Below are 27,282 nucleotides of genomic sequence, written 5' to 3'. Positions count from 1 at the left end.
GTCATCAGAAGAGTCAGAAGAAACAAAAATCCGATCAGAAGATTCATAATCAAACTCAGCCCTAGGCCTCTTAGAGGGAGGGGGGGTTGACTACCCCTGATTAGAGTAATTAAATCTTCAGCCATTTTGATCATTTGTTTTTTAGGCATAGGGGCCTGAACATGTGGCCTGGGCATTGGTTTTTTAGACATAGATCGAGATTTAGACCTTAATAATGAAAGTGGAGTCGGTTTAATATGCAAGTCTGTAGGCCTGAATACACCCTCAGAAGCCGGTGCCTGCACAGCAGCTCTGGACCCATCCAAGGTAGAGACATCCGCGGGTTCTATAGGTGAAGCATCTCGCAGCATACGAATGGGTCTCAGTAGACACCTGCGAATCAGAATTAGTGGGTATCAGGGGCTGTGAAAAGGCCTCACTGAGTACAGGCGAACTGGAAGAAGGGACAGCAACTGACGCAGGACCCAAGATTTTGTTAATCAGGCCGACTGAGGGCAACCTGCCAGCAGATTACCCAAATGTAATGAATGCAACAGTGAAACACGAAGAACATCTATAATTTCTGGGCCAGAAACCACTCCTCTTGTGGTAGATAGGTTACCTAGTGCTTACCACTCCCACTGATAAGCTAGAAGGCTTCTCTCCAACACAGAAGGGCTTGGGGGGGGGGGCTTGGAAGCTTACCAACAGTCCTGGATACAGCAAATCTGTACATGGACTACACCAGTTATAGGAAAGGCAGGGACCAAACGCAAAATGGCCTTTTAACCAGAAAGTAGAAAGAGATGGAAAAACTGCCCAAACGGCCAATGAACTACAATTTCAGGGCCAAAACCCACTCTTCCTGTGGTAGATAGGCTATCTAGTGCTTAACACTCCCACTGATAAGCTAGAAGGCTTCCCTCCAACACAGAAAGGCTTGGGGGGCTCAGAAGCTTACCAACAATCCTGGATACAGCAAGTCTGTATCTGGACTTGACTAGTTACAGGAAAGGCAGGAAACAACTCATAATTTTTTTTTGTTACAGAAAAGCAGCTAAAACAGCAGTAAATACAATTCAAATTGTAGTGCAGGCCAGCACACCCGAGTGTGTAGCAACACTACGGCAAATACAGATCAAATAAATGCAATTAAATTAACAAATGACTAAAAAACAAGTGCAGAAGGCAGTAAATTAGAAGGCTACATGCAAGCAATAATAAGTGCGGAGTAAGAGCGACTGAACAGATAACAGCACGCAGAAGAGCAACTAAGATGGTTACGGTAAGAGCAGCTGAATAAAAAAAAAAATATATATATATATATATATATATATATATATATATATATATATATATATATATATATATATATATATATATATATATATATTTATTTATTTTTTTTAGAGAGGGAACAGAGCAGGATTAAGAGGCTACAGGGGTTGTCCTTCCCAAATGCTCTCTTTGTACACAGTAGGAGTGCCTGAAATCAGAATATGATCTCACTGCACTCAGTTGAGTAAGCAAATGAGAATGGCCCAGAAGGAGTATCCAAATACAAATCTACAAGAGGGGCGGGCAATTTCAAAGCCACCAACATTACCAACATGTACCTGAATAGTGCACACCAAGACGTCTAGTACAAATACAAAGAATTTTGCAAAGTGTACATACACTGAAAACCCTGGTTTGTTTCTGCAGCTGCATGAATCATTTTTAATTAGTTTAAATATGAAATACATTTTACCTTGTCTAGCCAAAGGCCAAGCTATTCTTACTGCCATAGCTCCTATGTTTGATGTTATAGCAATATCTGGTTGCTGGGGGTGGGGCACACTGAGGGACTGGGAGCTGCACTAAGCCAGTCTGCAGCTTAGTGCAGCAAACCAAATATAGAAATGAATTATTTATGAGCCTCAGTCTAGAGCCTGCTTTCAGAAACACATTTTATGATTAAGCAAAGTTAGTGTTAGTCAGCTAAGCACAGGCATACCGAAACAGCATTTTGTACTTTCTGTTCAAAACTGCTTCTAGGATCAGATTATGACATATGGATATAACAAGAATAAAGTAAAAAGACAATTACCAAAATTAATATAATATATGCAAAAGCAAATGCAGCATTTATGTATTTACTTATTTGTATTTGTTAACAAGGGCAAAACACTAATCCACATGGACATTGCCTTTTTTTCAGACTCAGCACTAGACAAGTACATGGTGAAGTGGCTTGCTTATGGCCATACCTCTCAACCTCTTAGAGCAAGAAGTCTGGACAAACCCATAAATAAAAGTGGGACAAAGCCCCAAAGGTAGGGACAATTTTAAAATATTGCTCTTACAAACTTAAAAAAAGTTGATAGAATAATAGGTTTATAATAATAGCCATGATTTTTTGAAGGATATGAAGTGAAGTCTGAAACCCAAATGTATGTCATTATTTTCTAACTTCAATCTTTAATTTGCCAGAAAATCACAATGGTATGAAAAACAGACCAAAAATATTAGGCCAAAATTTGGACATTCTGTGAAAATCTGTGCAGTTGAGAGGTATGCTTCGGGTGTCTAACTAAGCAAAAGGTTAAGAAATTAAACCCTGGACCGCAGAGCACATCTTGTTAACAGCTCAGAGCCTTAATTCTTAACATTAACTGTCAGTCTAATTATTTAATTCATAATATCTCACAAAGATACAGGGGTAGTTGATGGTACTGGCTACTGGTTTGTAGCCCTCCTCAGTTAAAAAAAGAAAAAAAAAAGAAATGTGCTAACTCAGAAAGTCAACTATTAGTTTTTAAATTAAAAATAATAGTTGACTTTCTTTAGTTTTCAGGGTACTTGGAACTTAGTGCAGGAGCATGTGCTGAGTTCTGAGGAGATCTGAAACATAAAAAAAAAATTCTGCTTCTTACAATTACCAGGCTGTTCGGCATTAGGCTTCTTGATCATCAGTCAGGATTGACTGGCAGCATTCGATAGTGACAGAAGCGTCACTCAATGAGAGTTTCACTGGACTGCTACACGATGCAGCATGGAGCCCTTCCTATTAGCTCCGGCTGCCTCAGCCAAGAAGAAGGAAGCAATTAATGGGGAAGACAGGGCACAAAAATGGGAATTTTTTTTTTTTAATTTTATTTGGAAGTATTTTTTTTTCAGGCACTATGTGTGCTACTGCCTGGATGTAGGAAGAAAGTAAGTACTTAAAGTGTATGTGAGACTGCATGTATATGTGAATGTGCATAGAAGGGCAAACTACTGAAAGGGAAGTTGGGAGAGCATTTCATTTTGATGCCTGTGAAGTGTTTGTGCATATATGGACAAATTGTTGAAGGGGTCATTGGGGGAAATGTTTCATTTTGATGCCAATGAAGCCCTTGTGCATACATGGTTAAACTACTGAAAGGATCTATGTGCAAATAATGGATGGTTATATCTATGTAGGGGGTAAATTAAATTACTTTGTCCAGTCGTTGCTATTTTTATCTGAGGAATATTTATTCAGTAAAATTGGTTTTGACTGGATGCAGGTGTTGACTGTGGAGAAAAGTTACACTGTTGCCGGTTTAAAATAAGCATTTATTATTATGGCTTTGCAGAAGTAGCAAGCATATTTTTCACTTTCTGTAACAGTCAAGCATCGGCATTGCAATCAGTAAATAACTGTCTGTGGTGGTCTAGGCAGGATGTGTGTGACAGCAGAGTGTTGCACTGCATATTGTTGCCATACAATAGCACTTGGATCCCCTGTTGAGTTTTCGGCTGTTGGCTCCTTTTATGTGCAGTCCTTTCTTTTCTGTTGATTTTATCCAAATGCTTTGTTTTTATCTCCCAGACACCCTGCAGTATAATATATGCATCTGGCCACTTGTTCTTTTACTTTTCATCCCAGTCTAACAACAGAGTGGTATACTGAAGGTAACTGTCTTTTTGGAAGGGTAGGAAGGCAGGCACTATTCCCCAAAAGAGTGCATATATTTCCTCACTCATGATTTTTTGTCCAGGCCATCATTATTAAGTGAAAAGTTAATTAGAAAATAAAAAAAAAAAATCTAAGATGCACTTTGGTGCAGCCACAACTTTATGACTTCTGGGGTCCTAGCAGACCCCCATCTTAATTCAATCACTTCCTCCAGACTTAAATTACAGTGGAGTCTTAGCCAGTTACAGAGTGTTAAACTCACGGGGGGGGGGGGGGTGATGGTTAAAAAGTAAGACGAAATATTAAAAAGCAAGAAAGAAGTAATTTGTCTGGATGATGTGGGGCCAGAATGAGGGGAAACCAGAGGAGGGCACTGGGGAGTGCAAGGAGACTAGTGAGTAAAAGGGGACCCATGGATTGCTGATTATGCAGCTAGATATCTAAGGTGGAAATTGTCAGTAAATTAGCTATAATGACTGGGTTTGTTCTGAAGGAGTCTGTGGATGAAATGAATGACTACATCTGTTTGATCATAGGTAATTGTTATTGTATTTGCCTCTACCCATTCAGTTGCTTCCTCCAGCCCCCCCCCCCCCCCCACACATTTGCTTTGAATTGACCAGCCGTCACTGCAAAGGTAACATATTCCATTTCATATAGATTAGCCAAAAAAATTCCTGAAACACTGCAACTGACTTTCTTTCATATACACACAATGCTCAACAGTGTTTTCCATCAAAAATAGTTGTCTCAGGTATCTACAGTAATTGTAATAATAATAATAAAGCCTATGTTAGACATACACGCTGTGCAGATAACTATTTGTGACCTTGTTTCTCATTCTTCAGTGGAAAATCTGAGAATTGGTATGACACTTTACCTCATAGTAAATTTCATGTCATGGCAGAAAATACTCCAATAGGATTAGCTTACTTGGGTCACCAAAAGATGAGATATCTGTAGATTTGCACTAAACAGAAACAAACCCATACCTGACTGATCTAAAAGTATTCTGATATTACAGCATAACAACACCTGCAAATTTAGCCTCACTAACAATTTCAAAAAATATGCATGTCTCCACATCCTCTCAACCGTGACAATCCATAAAGAAATCATTACCGCTTTTCTACTTGTACTTCTGCATGAGCTTATTTTAACTTCCGTCTCAGTTCCAAACAATTCTGTGCTGCCTTTAGCAGCTAAGGATAACTTCACTCACATCTAGGGAAGAACGTTTCCCCCTCCTGACCTATGTAAATGATACAGCCTTATAACTTTAAGAACATTATAGAGGATAGTCTACCATTTGTACTGTTTTACTCCTGCCACCATGTTATGTCTATTACAAGTCTCAACTGATTTATGGTCATGGTCAGATTTATTTGTCTCCATATTAGTTTTAGTATACACAGACTACATTTAGGTTAAATAATTACTAAAGTTTACATCTACATTGTATGACTTGTGTCCTGAATGATGTATAACAAATTTAACTAAGTATTTTTATTTCCTTAAATGCTAGGAACACATATGCTATTAAAGACTCTAGTTAACATGCTTAACTAGTAATCTATGAGACAGCCAAGCACACGTGAAAATCAAGGTCACAGAATGCTACAGCTGAAATACTTCGTATATGTATCTTCTTACCCAGTATAGGAGAAAAACTATTTTGCAAGTTTAACCCCTTATAATCACCTACTTTTTTAAAACTGGGGTGTTCACTACATAGCAGGAATGAGGCATGGCAGTGTTTGCTATATCGTACGATACTAGGATATCTTCAGTTCACTCCAATATGTCCCTGTGTTCACCTTGTACCAAACAATGCACCTATAATGGATGTTGATGTCTTATGATAAAACACATGCTGCTGTTGTCTTTTTTCTTTACTATAACCAGATTAAGTGCCTTCTATGCAGAGTCTGCATGTCTTCCCTGTGGTCGAGTGAGTTTTAAAGACATGCAGGTAGGTGCGTGTGTGTGTGTGTGTGTGTGTGTGTGTGTGTGTGTGTGTGTGTGTGTGTGTGTGTGTACATTCTGTGAAGGTTGGGCACAGGGCTGGCAATTCCACACTGTAAAAACTCCACTGCCAATCAATATGGGGACCGGTGATCCGCCGTGGCGACCCTTAACAGGAGAAGCCAAACAATATTGCTATAATCAGATTACTTTTTAAACTGAATATGCACACTGTGTAATTCTTACCAGTAACAGATGCTTGGTTTGTATCATATGTGGAACTAATTATAAAGGATACAGCTTTCTATGTCATGGAGAAAGCTCTACAACTCTGCATTTGGCATTGAGACACCGAACTAATCATGTCTCTAATCTGCTATAAAAGAAGGGAGCTACTGAAAATGTATGGGTCTTGCAGGTCTGTCACAGAAGCATCAACCACCTCTCTGATGACGTGAGAAATGGAGCATTCAAAAGCTAAAACAATAAGTTTCATATCTTGCAATGGTACTCCACTTTCACTTGCATGAGAGTGTTTGGACGTCATGAATGGTTTTGGTGCACAGTAAGGGGGGCATATCCAGCTAAAATGCGTCACAATGCAGCATGCCTATAACAAGTAAGGGAGTCTATCAATCTGTTTGACTTACTAACCCTTGCTGGTAGGCCACGGAATTGACTCCACCTCTAGGAAAGAATGCAACAAATGAATGGATGCACAAGTCAAAGGAATTCAAAACCACAACAGTCTCATCTCATTGCCTGCAACCATGTCTATGCAGAGTACATTCCTAAAAGTAACAGCAGCAGCTGAAAAACTGCATGTGAGGGAGAAGAAAGAGCACAAGCAATTAATTACAATAAGGCAATCTGCTTCTGATAGAGCAGTCTTGCGCCTCAACATGCCCAGTAAGATTTACAAGGCACAAAAAATACCTTTCCTTCTAATACTGTGTTCTTTAGCAAGCTTCATACCTTCAGATAATACAAACCTTTCTATTTCTATTTGCATTCATTCTATGCATGAGTTTGCTAATGTGTACATTTTTATTCCTGGATGCATTTACAGGCTAATGAAATCAATCTTCTGTGAGAAAAAAAAAAACTCTTTAGACTCTAAACACTGAACCACCCAGAAAACGCAAGAGTATGAATAATAAAAAGCAACGAAAATATTCACCCCCCAAGGAATGGCTAAACAAATCATCCAGTCACAGGTATATTAAAACATGCTAGCTTCTCCAAGCTCGAGAGCTTTTTTCAGAATGAATGCATAGAACAAATTTTAATTTGAAAAACATGCTGTAAATGACAGGTACCAGGACATCAGCCTTTTACAGTTAGAATAAATAAATACATAATCACCAAAGTTACAACTCATAAGAAAAACCTGACAAGTAAATCTAAAATGTTAGCCCATTTTATTACTTATATGCTTCATCTGTTAGCTAGCATTATGCAATCTACTATTGACAGTTTTCCTAAAACAAATAATTCCAGTAACTAAATGCATACAGCAGTCTTAAGTTTTGCTGCATATTACAGTGGCTACATTTTCTTTGTAAAGGAAAAAATAGCAAAAGTATATATTAATACTTGAGTTTATATCAGTTTTGCTCCTCGACTACACTTCTAAAGGAAGCACTATATGTATTGAGGCTTACCTCCCTATTTCTCCTTTAACATCATAAAAATCTTCCACCTTCAGTTGCTTGAACATAGCCATGCCAGATTATTTTCATTGATATTCCTTGTTCTGCAGGACCAAACTGATTATGTAGAATGTCTGCAGGGTATATCCATTTTCACTGTGCTGTATTTTCTCCTAGAAAAAGTAAAATGGTAAGAGTAAACAAGCTCAGAATGAAGGCATGTGCACACACTGACACGTAACTATGAACAGACAGCAGCAGGCTATACATACCTAATGACTTGATTTCCAGGGAGTCATGTTTAAGCATGTCACTGTAATCCCAGACTTTTGGCTCCCTTACAGGACCTCTACAAATGGAAGGCACCCTGCCCTTCCCCCACCCCAGTCAGCTTTATCATGTTTACCCGTCTAGAGATAAGGGGAAGGTCTTTCAGTTTAGAAAGGGGTAAAAACATGTTATCTACAAATAATCTACTGTTATCTAGTTTACAAATACACACAAAAGCGTGCCTGTTAGCATTGTAATGCACTGTTAAGAAAATGTACATGAAGTTCAGTTGTTTAAATCACATTTAAAGTTGCATTGAAATTGTTTCAAAAGCATTTACGTGCGCAGCTGAACTTTCTCTTATGAACAGGAAAATGTCATTAGCTATATTTGTCATAAGTGATGCAAAGCCTGCCTGTGACCATGTTATCAGCATAACAATCAATCAACAAATGAAATGGTAAAGGAAATAAAATAAATGTTTTATATAAAATACTGCCTGCAGTCAAGTAACATTTAGGTGTTATTACACTCAGAAATTGCTCTCATCTAAGATATACTTCATACCTAATGTTGTTGTTGTTGTGTCTAGGGGTCACCACAGCGTAACTCCGGTCCACTAATGTTTGGTAGTGGATTTTTACATGTTGAGTTACCAGCCCTGATGCACAACCTTCAATGAAGGCACGCCCATTCACGCATAACTCCACACAGAAGACGCTCTAGCTGAGAATCGAACTGGACAACGTCTTGCTGTGAGGCGACAACGCTACTGCAGCACCACTGTTCTGTAAACCCAGTTTATGATTAATTACTCTCTCATTTAAACAAGTTGAGTGTTGTAAAAGGCAGATTTCAATGTGTATGGGTGGGTACTACTCCATTTATTGAAATTTGAGGTGACAGTGTGCTTACACAATTTACTCTTTTCTGTCTTAACTGTGGTACACCAGCTTCAGTATACACCAGACCTCCATTTTTCACCAGAAATGAGAACCAAGCCAGATATACAACTGAACCAGTCCAAATGAAGTGAATTGTCACTGCTACCAATTCTGAGGTTTATCTGTAATTCCAAATTTGTAACAGTAGTTTGTAACTACAAATAAGTTATCACTGTCTACTCTGTTTACTTCTTTCTTAAAAACACATAGGATAGAACAAAAAATAAGGCATACACTTGCATGAGAACTTGAATTCAAGAAGTACTTACTGCTCATTCCCTATCTCTGTGTATTAGAGAGGGAGATCCTTCACTGGGACTCAGACAACCTGAGATCAATTAGCAACCTGGTCACCGTAGAAGCAACTGAGGGTAGGAATGAGTGGCATTCTGTCCGCTTGTTCATTACAGAAGAGATAGGGGTGGGGCCACTATCTGTAATCTGACACTTTCACAGTGATGGCATGTCATGAGGCCTGATAGATGGTTGTTAAAATTCAGGGTTAGAGGGCAGGACAAATCTAATCAGGGCATCTCAGAAAAGTCCCCTATGTACACAACAGCATATATGATGTTGCTACAGGTGCTGTTCTACATTTTCCAGTCCCATACTCAACCCACGTACAGCTGAAGTAGCTGAAAGGAAGCCTTCAGCAGTATCCTACTATTATCCAATACAGTATAATACAATGGTACAATATAAGCAAAAGATGATCGACTACAATAATTGGCCTAGTTATTGGTGTCATTTGGAAGGGGTCCAATGTTTGTGTCAGCCTAGAGTGAGATGGACGATAGTCCTACTTTCTTTGCCAAGTATAGTCTGCACCTATCTCTTCAGGGCTTTCACATATTGGCTAAGACATTCTGTACTCCCACAGTGCCCATTTTTAGGCAATGTCAGTCTACTCAGGGTACCAACCTAGTAATAAAAATTCAAATCTGGCAAGTATCAAAGTAACATTGATCAAAGCTAGGAGTCTAAATCAGAAAATATCTTCCCTTCAAACATCCTAACCATGGAAAATGTGGATATTTACATGTCATCAATAAAACATGGTTCCAGAGCTTACATGTCATTAATAAAACATGGTTCCAGAGCGATGACATTACTTCTTCATTACCTAGCTTCTCGGCCAGCTAGATTTAGACAGCAGCTCCGGTGGTGGTGGTATGTCTGTCTTTATGTGAAACATCATCGCTTCTAGACAAACTGATTAGGACTATGACCTCACACTCCTTCATATCCTAATATAACTAAACAAGACCTAATACCACATCCTGGCCATTTACAGAACCACATGCATGACACCTACAAAACATATTTTAATAAAACCAGGGCCCTCTCCTTTAACCCAAACACCATCTTTCTAGAGGACATTAAGTACCCCTCCATAAACTGGAACACCTAAATATCTATAAATAAATATGTTTAATGCTTCCTTGACTCTGCCATTGTAAAAATCATCACTCATATAGTATCCTCCTCTTCTATAGCCACAACACATACAGTCTTGTCCTTACCATCTTAGACCCCGTTGGCTCCTCATGCATTTTCACACTGTCAATGGTCAGATCAGACAACTGTACTGTTTTATTCACCATACAGTCCCACGAATAACCAAACAACCCAACTTTCTCTTTCTGTCCCTTCATAAGGGATGCCAGCAACAACCTGCTCACCAGTCCACAAGATATCAAAAGCAGATGGAAGCAATGCATCTAGCAGCTACTGAATGAAGAAAACCCCACAGAAGGTGTACTTCTCCAGATACAGTCTACAATGAGAGAAGAAGAGGAGTCCAACCTAAAACAAGTAATAACAGCACTAAGAAAAATTAAGTTAGGAAAAGCAGCAGGCTCCGATGAGGTCACAGCAGGTATGATAAAGATGTTGGGTGAAATAGGGGAGAAATAGCTACTGAGGATACTCATTGCAGTATGAAGACATAGGCATATCCCAGATGACTGGAGCATAAGCATACTAGTGCCAGGGGAGATTCACAACTATGAGCAGTACAGAGGTATAAAACCCCTGTCACATTGCATGAAAGTTCTGGAAAGGTTGGTTGTTAAAGCAATACACAGAGTAGTAGGAAGTAAGGTGGGAGATGAGCAGTTCAGATTCAGGTCAGGATGCAGCACAACTGACCCAATGTTTCCAATGAGACAAATGGTTGAGAAGAATCTAGAGATGAGGAAAGAGTCCAACTGGGCATTCCTAGACTTGGAGAAAGCACAGGACAATGTCTCAAGAAAGCTGATTTGGGCAGTAGTGCTGTGGTTCGAAGTCCCAGAAACATTGTTGGAATTAGTGCAGACTATATACAAGGACACAATGACTCAAGTACAGACAGTGTTTGGTCTCACAGAGAGGTTCCCAGTTGGAGTGAGTGTGCACCAGGGTCCAGCTTTGAGTCCACTGCTGTTCATATTGGTGATGGATTACATTAGCAAACAGGTCAGATTAGACAGATCAACAAAGTTGTTTGCAGAGAACGTGGCATTAATGGGCAAAATCTGAACAAGAACTTCAGCAAAGGATAGAGGAATGGAATACAAAACCAAAGGCATATGGGATGAAAATAAGCACAGATAAGACAGTGGTAATGGCAGCAAATTTGGGAAATCAGAAGAAGCTGAGACTTGAGATAGAAGGGAAGATAGAACAGGTTAATAGCTTCAAGTATCTGAGAGGGGGGTGGTTGAGAAGAAGGGAAGCCTGAATGAAGAGGTTAAAGCTAGAATCAAAGGGGCTGCAACCAACTGGCATAGAGTCTGAGGTGCAGTCTATGACAGAAGAATGGTAAAGAAGCTAAAAATAAGGTTTACAAGATGGTTTAACTTTACAATGCTGAATCACAGTGGTGTGATTGCTCATATGATCGAAAACAGCGATAGTTTTACATGTTCAAAAATTAGCAAATCGAAAAGCAGATTCGCTGATTTTCAAACTTAAATGTCATAAAATGAATATAATGAAGTGTAAAGCAGGGGGGACAAGCCACCCTGCACCCCCCATGTGGGAGGCTGTGCCCCCCACACCCCCACTACTTTAATATTCTAACTCCGAGATTGCACTACAGTGGGGAAAGGGATCATTTTCCGATCCCCACTATAGTGCAATCTGCCCCAAAATGCCAAATCTGCAATGAGCGAATGTCAATGTGCATTCACTCATTGCACATTCGAACCTTTTTCCATTCAGCATTTGCATACTTTGCAAACTGCCTTTCGGACAATTGCTGTTCACCCTTGTGCAATATGCACACATGAAGATAAACCGTACAGGACAGTTGTGTGACCAGTACTACTGTATGGTACAGAAACCTGGGCAGTAAAGGCAGAGTAGATGAGGAAGCAAGAAGTGATGGAAATTAAGTGCCTGAGAAGGGTGGTAGGATGCACACTGTGAGACAGACGAAGAAATGATGACATAACAGCAGAAGCCAAAGTTGCTCCAATTGCAGAAAAGATCAAAGAGAACAGATTACAGTGGTTTGGATGCACGTGCAGAAAGCAAAATACAATCTGGTGAAGAAGATCTGGGACAGACAGAAAGATGGTAAGAGGAAATGAAAACATTTGGCAAAGAAGTGGATGGATTGTGTGAAAAAAGACCTGCAACAGTCAGGCATGAGTGTTGAAAAAGGCAGGAGTGTGGCACTAAATCGAGAGAGAGAGAGATGGCGACAGTTGACAACATCCTGACCCCATGTAGAAAATGAGAAAAAGGGGCTGATGATGATGATTCTTGGTATTGATAGTGGTAGTTTTTGATTTACTCAGGACTTGTAGGTCCACAATCTCCTGTCAGCTATTTATGTTCTTGTTTTTAATTTGTTGAGACTTTGCTTATTTTCCTCTGTAATTATTGGCTTTTTCTAAGTATGAGACATTCTTTTTCTTTTCTATCCTAGCTTTTTCTTCTCTTTTTTTCCACTGAAGTCTCTGCACCATCTCCTGCTCCTGTCTGACTATTGTGCATGCTCAGACTTCTTCCTTTCTATTCTTGTTGGTCTGCAGGTCTCCTGTTTCTTTCCTACCCCTGTGTCCATTTCAGTTCCTTCTCATTGCTACAGAAAGGTGTCTAGTGCCTTACAGTTATGTCCATCACCTATTTTCTGTTTCCTTAATTGCCCCAACTCTCTTTCTACTTAAGCTTCTTGCAGTTGTCTTTCACAAGGTCATTTCAGTCCCTTTTTAATGAATCTTGCTTTTTTAGATCCCATATGAGCTGGTTTGCTTCATTTTCAAACTTAATTTTTCCGATCTCATACAATTGTGTCTTTTCTTGCTTTTTAGCCAGACGGGTTTCCCAGTGAAGGTCTATTATCAGTTTGTAGTAGCTCTTGAGCTTACTCAGGGTTTATAAAATGTTCTTGAGTGCCTGCATTGTTTACAATAAGGAATGCTGGATTCTAGTTTCTGGTTTGAGTTTGGACACCTATTTTCCTCAGTTTATACTTGGTAGCATCAAGACCTTCTCAGCTGTAAGAGCTTGGATGAAAGATTTGGTATAAATTTAATTTTTCTTCCACAGAGGTTACCGAATTAGCTTCTCCTTTGACAGTTGGGCAGCAATCCTTTTGTTCTGTATAAGTAAAGTCTGTTCTAAGTGCCTTTGATGACCTCCAGGTGCAGGTCTTCTCCCTTACTCTGCATTTTTGTCATCTAACCTGTAAACAAGGCAACCATGTAGCTCCCATGGTTCACAAATAAGGAAAACAGTAACAGAAAGATTCCAGTGGAAAAAATGATGAAGACCTGAACTGACCTTGCAAAAGACAAGTGCGATCATGTATATAAAATGCAAAACTTAAATGCAAAATCTAAAAGTACAAAACATTTTGCTGGATTAAGGGAAAAATAAAGAAAAACAAAATACAGGAGAATATGTGGAAAGACATAAGAGCTACAGTTTATATTTGCCTTACACTGCACCAGAATATATTCAGTACCTATGACTGAAAAAATGCTTTTCTATCTTTAGTTACCCAATAATTAAGGACATCTTTCTGCTGACAAACACTGCAGACAGCTTTATGACGGTGTACACAAGTCAGCATTTTTTATAAAACCCTAATCATTAGCAAAATTAAAAATGCGTGATTTTTCTCATCTGTTGGCCTGACATAAAAGCAGATTTAAATTCCTGATCTTATTCAGTACTGAGATTAGATTTGTAAGTTTCATGACATCAAACCAAGAATCAAACAGTGCACCATCAGATTACATACCAGTCAGGACATAATAAGCAATTATGTACTATCATACTCTGTTCTGTAATAAAAACAATCACTGGAAAATAACTGGAAGCATAATACATATACCTGACTTTGTTAGCCACACTACTACCTGAAAACTACATGGAAAACAATTGTGGCTTCTTATACACATCACAACAATGTTGATGAGATATGTACAGTAGTATGAAACACTGCAGATACATAAAATATGTAAAACACGGATATTAAAAATGAATGCTAGTTCTACGTAAAATGAACAGCCTATCAAATTTACTCTTAAAAATAACATCTTTGTCAGACAGCCATGTATTTCTGTTTCATATCTTCTAAGCCTTTAAACTGGTTCAGCAATGGTATTTCAAACCAAACACAGTAAATAATTTTACTTTATGAAAAAAAACAGATACGCTGAAACATATCAGAAATTGTTTTCTCTCTTTCAAATCACTGTCTGTTGATCATCAGTCCCTCCCCCCCATGACTGGTCAGCCCATTCGTTCCTATCATGGGGACAAGTGTTGATCAATATGGGCCATCACTCACATTGCCATTGGGGGAGGTTTGAGGATTTCTTATTTTCTCCTACCCATATGGTGAAAGCAAAAGTGGATATGGTACCCATCCAGCAAGGCATGGGGAGGATGCCCCTCACTCCTGGAAGGGATGTTCCCACAAGGCAGCCCTACCCCACCTTCCAAGGCATGAATGGTGTGTTCCCAGGTCTTATCCAGGGAGTTAGTGCTGCTAAGCTTGCCCCCAAATGCACACATACCCCTCCCTCCAGGGAGAGGAGAACAGGCCACAATCCTTCACTGCTGCAGTCATGGGTGCAAAGTTTGATTCCTTCCAAATTCATCTACCTACTGTGTGACTCTGAGCACCAGAGAGTTTTCTCAAGTTACCCCTGAAAAGGGACATTTGTATCCAGTGGGCTTACAGCTTAACAAACATATTATAAAAAAGTAACATGTTGAAGCACTCAGCTTTCCATAAAGTCATCTTGTGTGTGTAGTATAATGTGGAACTACCGATTATATTACAGAAGTACAAGCATTAGGTAGCAGGAACATTTGTATAGTCATGTTATGTGTAGATTGAAGCATCAGGGAATAATATAACTCAGTTAATATAAAATACCAGCCTTCAAAGCAGCACAAGTTGTACCATCATGGCAGTAACTTGCCTAGAAAACACGGAATATAAATGTACTTTTTGTTTTGAAAGGGATCATACAAAATACATCCCTTCTTGGTATCCTACTTTAACATAACAATCTTAGTGCAATCGTAACAAAATAAAAACTGGCTCAGCAAAAGAAATTTATTGTACTTTTACAACATTTTAAAATAAAAGGACAGTGAAGATGCGTGCTATCACTAACACTGAGGTGATCGTCATAACAAGTCTGAGCCTACGGTAATTTTTAACATTTCATGGCGATCTAAATTAAATTGCTTCTTAGGTACTTCTTTTTTTCAAATAATGTTAGTAGTAGAATACTGAGGCAGAGAATGTAAAATAAACAACATGCAACAAGGCAATGAAGAGACGATCAAGGCAGTCCAGCTATGTCTACAGCTACTGTTAAAGCCCCGTAATATTAATTCATCTGAGTCGATTACAGAAACTTTATTTGTACTGTTAATACACAGCATTTCTTTGTTATTTTACTAGGCTTCTTTATTTCAGCTAAGTGATAAACAAACACTGGGAAAATTGAAACACCTTTCAGACTTGTGGTCAAAATTGTGAAGGAAGGGAAAGCATTTTAAGAACTGTGCCATCACGGGAATGGAGAAAAAAGATTCTGCAGCTAGGGATAACTGCAATTAGGGGTACAGAGAAATGGTAAAAAAGGTGCTGGAATTTACTGGAGAAAAGTGGCAAAGGAACCAAGGTAATGAGAGCAAATAATCAGAGATGAAAAGAGGATAGAATGAAGAGAGGCCAATAAAACATTTGGACTGTATTCAAGAGACTGCTTTCCCTATCAAGGAATGAAATCAGAGTATAGGGAAAGAGAAAGGGATATGGAAATCCTAAGTGAAAGACCATGACTAACAAAGATTTTAGCAGAATCTAGAACAGAAGCTGCTGTTAAAAAATGATTAATTAGTAGGGCATATAAAATATTGCATGATAATGAGAGGACTCAATCAGAGGAGTTAGAAAGGACTGGGAAGAGAAACTGGATAAGCAATTCACAAAGAAACAATGGGAAGATATATGTATGGCTCCGAAACATGCAATGAAGTCTAGAACATTTAGGAATTCTGCTTAGAAGTGTTTACATAAGTATTTTTATGCCCCAAGTTGACTCCAAAGATTTTTTTCCATACATATATTACAAATGTTGGAGGTATGATAGGGAAGAAGGAGATAATTGGGAACATATTTTTTTGGAGTGCAATGAGTTGTCAGACTTTTAAAATTCCCTGCAGACTACTCTGTCAGAAATACTGGGTGAGCAAATTGATGTAACTAAGGAAATTAATTTTTGAGCTGTGATAAGAATCGGAATTGCCTACACATAGTATGGCCTTGCTGAGTTTAACTCTGGTGGCTGCCAAAAGGCAATTACTTAAAAGTCTTTCGGCTTTTCCCGATTAGAGGCCGCCACAGCGGAACTCCGGTACTCTAAAGATTGGCAGTGGATTTTTACGGTGCCAAGTTGCCAACCCGACACCCAACCTTCAAAGAAGGCACACCCATTCACACATGCACCTACCTTCATGTCTTTAGACGTCACTCAATCGAAGTCTAAACCAAGTGTACCAGAAGTAACGAAAATAGTAACAGAGATAACAAAATGAAAGTGGGATCTGTAGAACAGGGTAGGAGCAAACTGCATAGAAAAATGACGGGAATTCTAGAAATAATACATGCACACTAATGTTTTGGAGGAGTTACGAAGCTCAAGGGAAGGTAGGAATTGAGAGAGCTATGCAATGGTCAAATAATGTTTGCAACTGAAAATATGTTAATACGGTTTGCTTCGTTTATATAAATGTATGACTGCCTATGGCATAAGTGACAATTCAATAAAGATGTTTCTTGTTTAAAAGAAAATGTTAAAGAATGGCAGCAGGAATCCTGAAACTGTTCTGGACTTGTTGGCCAGCAGGCAGTCCTAATTTAGAGCCCTCAGTCTGAATAACACTTTTAATAACTTGCTGGCATTATCATGGAGTCTGACAAACAGAAGCCTTTCAGTCACCACCAAAAATGCTTCCACTTCTGTTAAGGGTTCTTTTAAAGAACGGAGGCACACTGTAGCAGTTTTTTTTTTTTTTTGTTAACCGGGTACATTAATAAAAATCAATGACCATATTCAGGCAAAATATGACATAAAATATATAAGCAGTGAAGACACAACACAGGCATCATGGTATAGAGAATGATATGCTTAAGTATGGATGTCACAGTTTTACTTAATGTGTATCTATATGATCACAGAAAATTTGAATTTAGAAGGAAGACTCCGGATAATAACCTAGCAGCAATAACATTAGGTTTATGCTCAAGTGGACATCAGTTAAGATCCATCACTGCAGCATCATGCCTCAGATTTAATTAAATTATTTAAGGATAATGGTGGTGTTGCATACGTGGAAAATGACTGGGCCATACTGTGCATATTTCCAAAATGGCTAACACTCTTGGATACTTCTGGATGGCTTTATTTGTAAGCTTGGAGTGGCATACACCACTAAGAATCTTCAAAGTCAATTGGTTACTCCAAAAATGAAGAAACATGAATAACTGAGAGCCTTTATAGAAAAAAATACAAACATGGTCCATGACTGACTCGTAACAACATATGTACCTTTGGTACAAGCGCAAAACTGCAATTATGGAATAAAGGTAAACCTACTTCAAAGCAATGTACTCCTCTGCAGTAAAAAAAACAAATCCTTCTGGAACAACATGTGAGAGCTGCTGAATGACAAACCTTTTACAGATCACCAGACAATATGGGCTTTGAAAATGCATAAAAGAAGAAAACAAAATTCAGCTACTAGTTTTGAACATAATAGGTTGATAGCATGTATCCATCCAAAAGATTTCCTGGTGGAGATGGTAAAGCAAATCCTACAGTTCATAAAGAAAGGAAGCAATAAGAATGCTGACCTGCCAACTCCATGCATTAGTACTGTCCATCAGCTCAAAGCTTTAGAGAAAAGTGTCTATAAAATTTAAACTTGTCTAATTCAATAAGGGCTAAAGTTAGACATGCACACACACAATTACTTTACAGAAATTTATAAAACAGGCACTTTTTTGTAAAAAATTCAGATGCATCCTGAATGAGATGGCAGGTAGGAGAACACAATAGGGCTATTTATGGATCTTTTCAAATCATTTAACATCATCTGTGATGTAACTGAGGGGATTATTACTTATAACCTACTCACTAATACATTATGACATGTACTTACAGGAAAATAGCCAAGGAGCAAGACAAAAAAAAAAACTCGTTCCACACCTAAAACCCTACAGTCTAAAAAGTGTCACTTGTTAGCATGCTGTTTTCTTTATTTATTTTTTTGTATTGGTTAACATGAGGATCAGTGCAATACAACATAACAAAGCTGAATCAGTGTGTACACAAGCCAGTCTTTCACTCCACATGGACCACTACATCAAGAACTCTCAATGCACAAAGCTAAAGTGATCCCATTCATGAAAAACACGATGCTGCCCTCAGCACGACCATCACTGTTACAACTGCGGGTGAAAGCTGATGTAGTGTCACGCTTCAAGGGCCATGGCTTCTCATTGGATCAGCACATGAATGTGTTGCATTACGGCTGCACATTTTGCTTATCAGACTGTTAGTGTTCTCTGCATTGCAGATTAACAGATTACCTTACAGTTCACAAAATGTTAGCATGTGGCTGTGTCACTGATTTTTGGTGACAGGCCATGGTGGCACCAATTCACAAAGGGGGCTAGCATCAAAATCAGACACATTTTAGACACATATCCCAAATGACACAGGGGCCAACTTCAGTAAGGTTGGGTATTGAACAGTATTGGTTTGTTAGGGGAAAGCTTGCCTTGTGGCATTATTTGAAAAAACAGCAGAAGTGTTTGACAGTTTACATGGCTTATTCCTTCTCTTAAAATTACAAAAGCAATCAACACTAAACACATAAAGGAATAACGGACAAATTACTAGCATACAATTTGAAGTTATATGTAATTAAATTGGTAAAACACTGGTTAGGTAACAGCACACAACATGCTCAGGTAGGGAGTTACCTGCTTGTTCTGACAGAGGGGTTACCATTTTGTCTCATAGGGCTTTGTAATGGGGCTATTTCTTTAAAAGTTTGAAAATGGGAGAAGAATGACCAAATATGTTCATGAATGCAAACTTACTAACAAAGTTACTCAATAAAAGGTGATAAGTTCTCCAAGATGGGGTATTAAGAAATAAACATACCTGGTGTAGTTGTAATAACCTCAATTTTTAGGTTAGAAGAGTAACACCATAAGAATAAGAAAAATGGATTCAAATTATAATTACAAAATAATGGCTAAATCATAAAAAAATGACAACCATCATTAATGATTAAAGGATAACAGTAGACAACAATTTAAACATTGATCACTGTACATGTACTAGAGTCAGAAAAAAATAAACTCTAGGCTATTTCTGAAAGACATGTAGTCACTACAAGAAGATCACGTTACCACTTTATACCTAAATATTCTGACTCACTGTTGAATACAGTACTGCAATTGTAATTTTGAACAAGCCAGCTGAAAGAATATTGAAAACTGCAAGGATATACTGCTTGAAAAAATCTCAATGTTGGAAAATTGGAACTATTCGAAAACAATTCAGGAAGTGTTAATGTTTTGTTTCTTACATCTAACTTAGAGGTGACCTCTGCCTGCTACAATATCTGTTCAGAACTGGAGCTATGTCATCTGGAGCCCTGATTTGCAATTTCCTGAAATGACACCTTAGCCCCCAATTCAACTCTGGTCCACAACCTGTTAGATCACCATTAAAATCAGTGTTCATATACTTCCCTACCTTTTGCATTCAGTACTATCTAAATAGTCTTCATACCCTTCTTAGTTCCAAAGGTCTGACATAAATCTCTCTCTCTCTCTCTCTCTCTCTCTCCCATTTTCTGTGAAACCTTAAAAAATCCATTCTACAAATGTAACAAGCAGTTTCCTACACTTAAAATCACCACATCATGCATTGCACACATAGTAAGTACTTCAGTTCACTGCCCATTAAAATCACCACATCATGCACACACAGTGAGTACTTCTGTTCACTGGCCATTAAAATCACCACATCATGCACACACAGTGAGTACTTCAGTTCACTGGCCATTAAAATCACCACATTATGCACACACAGTGAGTACTTTAGTTCACTGGCCATTAAAATCACCACATTATGCACACACAGTGAGTACTTCAGTTCACTGGCCATTAAAATCACCACATCATGCACACACAGTGAGGACTTCAGTTCACTGGCCATTAAAATCGCCACATCATGCACACACAGTGAGTACTTCAGTTCACTGGCCATGACTGGAAATGTAGTATCAGCATTTAGTTCTTAATGCTACAATACAGCATCACTGGCACCTGCTGTTCATGCTTTCTAATATTTTGCAGTTGGGGCAACCCCCTCTTTCACCCCCTACACTAGATATGACTCTATGTCTGATTCAGTTTACTTGAAAGTACATCCTTGAAAAGCATTACTGGAGATTACTACATCAGATTGGGGAAATAAATACCTAAAATAAATACTTATAATTAAAAACAGGAAGCTACATCTAGCAAAGCTTCCAAGATTACTGAGTATGTTTCCCCTCTCTATAAGCAGAAAACCAACTTCAGCATTCTCCAAAAATAATCATATATTATAATCATTACCTTCATATGGTCGAGCACTCACTTTGCCAAGTGAATTTGGTGCTTGTGAAATTAGTCAAAAGTGAGTTTTGTGAAACAGGCTTTTCACAAACTGCTGGAGTTATCAAATGTATTTAGCTGGACCACGTGTTGGTAAAGCAGGTGTGGGAAAGGTTGGGCTTTATGGGTGGGAACGTGTGTGCGCATGGCTGCAGGTTAGGGTTGGAGTAAGATGTAGGTAAGGGGACAGATTTAGTGTTGCAAATATGCGATGATGTATGCGGTATATATTATGGAATCATGTGTGTCGTGTAACAGAAAGGATTCATTTAAGGTAAGATGTAGAATTGGGATTAGGTTTAGTATGCATTGCTGAGGTGGACTGGGGGAGAGGCAACAGGTTATACATATCTGTCTATACATCCATACATATATACATGTGTGTATACATATATGTATGTATATATGTATGGGTGTATAGACATATATGTATACGCATGTGTATATATGTATAGATGTATAGACAGGTATGCATATATACATGTGCGTATACATATATGTATTATATATGTATGTATGTATATATGTATGTATATACGTATGGGTGTATAGACATATATGTATACACATGTGTATATATGTATATATATATATATATATATATATATATGTATAGATGTATAGACAGGTATGCATATATACATGTGCGTGTATATATATATATATATATATATATATATATATATATATATATATATATGTGTGTGTGTGTGTGTGTGTGTGTGTGTCTGTGTGTGTACATATATACATATCTGAGCCTGCTTACAATTTGCCTAACAGTTTGGCTGGCTTAAAGAAAGTAGTGGCGCTCCTCAGGCTATCATCTGCTAACAAGACTTGTAATGGAAGTATGTGACTGGTCATCAAATTAGGGAACACATCTGACCTGCTAATGTGTATCTGTGTGTGTGTGTGTGTGTGGGGGGGTCACATATCCTAAATTTTCCTGAGACACTAAAACTTTGAAAGATGAGAGTGATGGAAAAGTACAAAGGTAATTATTCACTTTAGGTGAGAATACAGTTTAACATGCCCAAATTTCCTAAAGTTGACTCACTTATTGAACCTTCTGTTTAAATAAAATGAGCAAAGTACTTATGTGTAAGGTAACATTAAATACTTTGTTAAAACACAATTCATTATATGCATTTAGAATATCTGGCACTTCCAGTTTGCTAGTATGAGTGTAGTCTAGATGGCTTATATCTATTTTTTTCCTTCAGCTTTTTGCATGTGTGATCTGTATTTTGATTGAGATACAGTGGCACAGTGGATAGAGTTGTTACCTCCCAGCAAGAAGTTCCCCGGTTCAATTCTCAGCTGGGGTGCCTTCTGTGTGGCGTCTGCATGTCCTCGCTGTGTTAGTGTAGGATTCCTCTGTTTCCTCTCACATGACAATGACATTTAGTAGGTGGACTGGACACTCTAAACTGGCAATAATTGTATGTGTGCAAGTGTGATGAACAACTGTGACAGGGCTAGCCACTTGGTAGTGTAAACCTTGGCTTTAGATGATTGTCACTGGTGAAATGACACCTTGAACCCCATGTGCACAAATGGAAAAAAGGGACTGCGGAGGGATGGATGGATCTGTATTTTGATTAGCCCTTGGAATTTACACAATATTTCTATCGGGTGGGTTGTGCTTCTACATTTAAATTTCATTACTATAAGCCATTTCAAATGTTTCGTAATGAGTGTCCCAATATTGTTATCTAATTTACTCATCTAAATTAATTAATTAATCCACTCATTCTCCGATTGCTCTCTTATTTCAATACAGGGCAGTCAAAGCCTGTCCCAGAATTCAGTGGATGCAAGGAATAGAAAGTCATTATGAATAGGGCATTGAGAGACAAGTACATACCCACTGTCACACGCATACTTTTGGGTAAGTTAGAGGATCATCAGTTTACTTATGGCATGTCTTTGAGGTAGGAAGAAACGGTGGCACCAAGCAAAAACACACATGGACACAAAGCATGTGTCCAACTTCTGCAAAGGAGGCAGCCAAGTTCAGAAAAGAAATAAGGAACCAAGCATTGTGAGGCAGCAGCAACAATCTTGACTGTTTGCCACCCATACTAATTCATCATAACTAACTCAGCTAGCTTCACATCACATTCATGGGCTCAACATATTTCCAAACATTCTTATACACATTTTTAAATTTTACTCCATTTGCATCCACTATTTCTGCCTTCTGTCATTCTTGCTGTTCTGTTTTTCATCAATCTTGGAACATCATACCTGTTTTTTCACGCAACTCCTTAACACCAGCCTTAGAATTAGTTTGGTCTCGTCTTTCAGTTATTTACAAAAGTCATTCAGAATTTCATCTGAACCACCAGCACGTCTGGTTCTTAACTTCAGATTAATCTTTATGATAGTCTCTTAGAGAATTCTGTCTTACATTCAGTCCCTACACATTTATCCTCCATGTCGCCAAATTCACATGACCTCAAGTGTGTTTATGTACTGCTCTACTTTTCATATTCTGTACTATCTACAATGTTTCCATAGTTCCAACAGTCTGTCCTAAATCTCCGCTCCTCTCTAAAAATCTAAACGTTTCTGCACCCTTTCACAAGTTAAAAACTTCCCCATGATACATTCCTCTATGTGTTCCTTTAGGCATTTAACTTCAACATCATATTTTTCTTTCATTATACCTACCAACTTTTGTAATACATACATGTTCTTTAAACATTTCCCAAAACTCTTATCTTACTTCCTTTTTTGCACTCGCTTGGAAATTTTTACTAAATTCTGTTTAAACATTTTCGACCACTACAGGTAAATATCAAACATACAAATGTAAAGTCCCTTTTGCCACTACAGGTTCCTTTAAGTTTAAACATAAATTCAGAATCATTTATCAAAACATAGGGAGTTCCCTTTTTACTTATCCATCTTTCATCAGCATTTTCCAATGAATCTTTACGATCAGCCTTCACTGCTGAAATAATGCCTATAACATAAAACATTTCAAATGTTTAGACTACAAAACTGTCTAGACAAGTTCGGTACCCACTATCCACATACATAAATTAACTTGGTGCCTTTCATAATTAATAAAATAAACTGCCTTCCCAGAGTATTAACCTGCTCAGAATACCTATAAACATTTTAATCTCTGATCCATACCCTATTAGATTAGATTATCATTTAAATCAACATATTACATATCTCCTAGTGCAAAAATATTACAATAATTAATTTTCTCCTCTTCCCCTGACCCATACATACTTCTAAACCTCAAAGGCAATGACTGTCAAATTACATTCACCAAGAAAAGCGTCCATCCTTGTTTCTCTGCAATTTCTATTACCCTAAATTATTAATTACTAAATAATATACAATCTACTCTTTGTATCCCTGAGGGCGAAGAATCCCCAAGAACATCCAATTCTTTGGTGCTACTTCTAGAATCTTGCTTTAAATAACCATTTCAGTGACAGATTATTCATGCCTAAATGTCTGAAAGTCCATTTCACTGAAATACCATTTAACTGAATACAGAATACGTTAAATATGAGACAATCAAATACACCCAAAGGAAAGTATTCAAAAAGACTTTTTGCAGGGGGAAAGTCTTTACACTCCCCACACCACCCCTGCTTAAATATACCAACTCCACAGATGCACAACTGTGACAATAGTACAAACAAGGAATCACTGCCAACTTCCATATACAAACAGCAGTGATTATGTACAGGTCACCACAAATGCAAAATAAAGCTTCTTCAAAAACATCTATGCATCTGCTGCTTCTGCACTACAGAAATAAGTGTAGCTATCCTATATCCAATAAAATGGAACTTCAACCAAATTGTCATTTAGTGATATTGGCTTTCAACCATTTGGACCTATTGATTTCTCATCCAGTGAAACTGTTATTAGATAACATGACATGAATACACACACATACACACACACAAACACAAACATATATATGTACATGTTGTAACATTAGTCCCCAGATCAAGTATGTATACTCTGTAAATATTTTATCTACACATTTAGTATGACAATAAAATGTATTTATACTGTTGATGTATGAGTTTACCATTACCCTTGGTGCATTCTTAAACCTACAAAAATTCTCTTAAACCCACCATTTTTACACCACTCACTTAAAAGTATAAGTTTAGACACTGCATGCCAGCTGCACTAGCATTGAGGGATAAAGCCCTGACTATGACCTGGCTGCCCAGGTTCTATTAACAGGTCAGGCACCTTGTGAAGTTAGTATGAGGGAAGACAGGACAGATCTGATGAGACTTGGCTATCTAATATCTCCTTGGGAAATGGTGTGTGAGTGCATGCCAGAGGTGCATGGTCCAGTGGTTGAATCACAGGTGAAGACCACCACAGACCCTACAAGATTACTGACTTTAAGGGTGGTCAGGGCTGTCTTGAAGGGTTAAATTACTCAGGGAAGTGTGTGGTATGCACCTGCTGATACCCAACGCAAGCCAAACTATAAGCATGCTACTGGGCATGTGCAAGGTGGTTAGAGTTGCAAAAAAACATAAACATAACCAACCCTAAAGGCAGTCTAAATGATGGCTCCTGCTTGGTCAGCTCTCACCCTGCATACAGAGACACAAGAACTGACTGACAGACAGACGATCAGCTGGACAGCAGGCACCCGGGGCAAAAATCTCAAAAAGTTCATATATAAAATATAAGCAATGACAATCCCCAAAACACCCAAACCCACCTAAACAGCCTCCTTAAACACAAATACAGAGTTTAATAAAAAAGTAAACTAAAATTAAATTAAATAAAGAATACAATAAACTGAAGCACAGGCTGCATTTGCTATTCACTGCAATGTAAAAATTATAACTTTACACACTGTATACTCAAAATCCACATACAGCTTCCTCACCCAGAAAAATGTTAGCAACCACCTACACAAATCCTTTAAAAATAAAGTTCTTTCTTACTAGAACAAGAAAGTCAAACAGCAACTACTGACTCAAAAAGTGGCACTTACCTCCAAAATTGACTCATTTCTAATTTACTAAAGTAATTACACATATAACCAAACTATAAGCTAGAAGATTCTAACATAACCCACACTACACTGCTGAGTTCCTAAAATGAATTGAAAAGATGCTATAAAAAGTAATACTAATTCCAAAAGTATAGTAGAAAACATACCTCTAAACCTCTTAGAGCAAGAAATCTGGACAAAATCACAAATAAAAGGGGGTACAAAGGCAAAAAGAGAGACTTTTTTTAATATTGCTCTTAGAAACTTAGAAAGTTGATAGACTAACAGGCTTTGTATTAGCATACATTTTCAGAAGGATATAAACTCTGAAACTCAAATATTGCCATTAATTTCTGACTTAAGCCCTCAATAGTTTGCCATTGATTTGCCAGAAAACCACAATTTTATCAGGAACAAGCCAAAAATATGAGTGAAAAATCTGGACAGTTGAAAGGCATGACAGAAAACCAATCAGGAGACAGTTAATTCATAAAATAGCCATAGTTAGTAAAACCTAAGGTAAACATGCCTGTTTGCCATGATTTTATAGTTAAAGTGTATTGATACTATTTGTACATGCATCATACCATGTAGTGACTTTAAGTGTCACAATGCATTTCCATCTTGGATTTTTTAATGCATGTGAGCCACTTCATGACAAAAAGCTTTGTGGACGTTTTATTAAGAAATGTCTCAAAAATGTACACTATGCTTGCTGTCACCAACATAGGGCTAACTTGGAGATACATCCACAGACTTAAAGCATTTAATCCCACACATTCAGGATGGTGCATCCGTTTAAAACTATGGATGTGTGCCTACACAAGCCTTATTCTGACATTCCTATGGAAAAACTTTAACCGATATCAGTGGAAGGAAAAAATGCAATCTTACACAAAACAATACTAAGAAATACAGTAGATATATCAGTATTGTTTTGTGTAAGACAATGCTAAGAAACACAGCAGATATGTTTTGAATAATGGGGAAATGTCTTTCGGTGCTGTAGTCACAACATGCAGTGGTATAAAAGATGACTGGCAAGACTTTATGCAGATACTTCAAGCTGACTTTGAATCATACTTTTAATAATCACTTGCTAACAAATGTCTGCTCACTTGCATATCTGATATCCTACAACTCTCCCTCTGCATTTGAAACTATGCTGTCCAAAACAACTGTTTTGTGTGTGTGTGTGTGTGTGTGTGTGTGTGTGTGTGTGTGTGTGTGTGTGTGTGTTTGTTTTTTTGTAAGACCTGCCACTTGGGAGGGCTTTACAAAGATCTTCCTCAAGTATGGCTACAATCAAGCATTAAATAGCTTCTTTCTCCGTCATTCTA

General features: G+C 38.0%; 1 protein-coding gene across 2 annotated transcripts in view; it reads right to left on the bottom strand.

The window, feature by feature from the left end:
- DAPK2 (death associated protein kinase 2) overlaps window positions 1–27,282 on the bottom strand; it is a 1,192,346-nt gene that overhangs the window by 835,833 nt on the left and 329,231 nt on the right. The window contains exons 1-2 of one of the 2 annotated variants that reach the window (XM_044077738.1): window positions 7,791–7,893; window positions 7,531–7,691 (exon numbers count right to left, since the gene is read on the bottom strand). In XM_044077738.1, the coding sequence (XP_043933673.1) occupies window positions 7,531–7,592 (62 nt within the window). In that variant the 5' untranslated portion in view covers window positions 7,593–7,691; window positions 7,791–7,893. Of the gene's footprint in view, window positions 1–7,530; window positions 7,692–7,790; window positions 7,894–27,282 lie in introns of those variants that run through there. The other variant, XM_044077737.1, reaches the window with a different exon arrangement.

The sequence above is a fragment of the Protopterus annectens genome, chromosome 7.part0 (genome assembly GCF_019279795.1).
Source record: "Protopterus annectens isolate FY-2018-M chromosome 7.part0, PAN1.0, whole genome shotgun sequence".
Taxonomy (NCBI): Eukaryota; Metazoa; Chordata; order Ceratodontiformes; family Protopteridae; genus Protopterus; species Protopterus annectens.
Note: the sequence above shows the minus strand (reverse complement) of the source record. Positions and strands in the feature narration are given on the sequence as shown.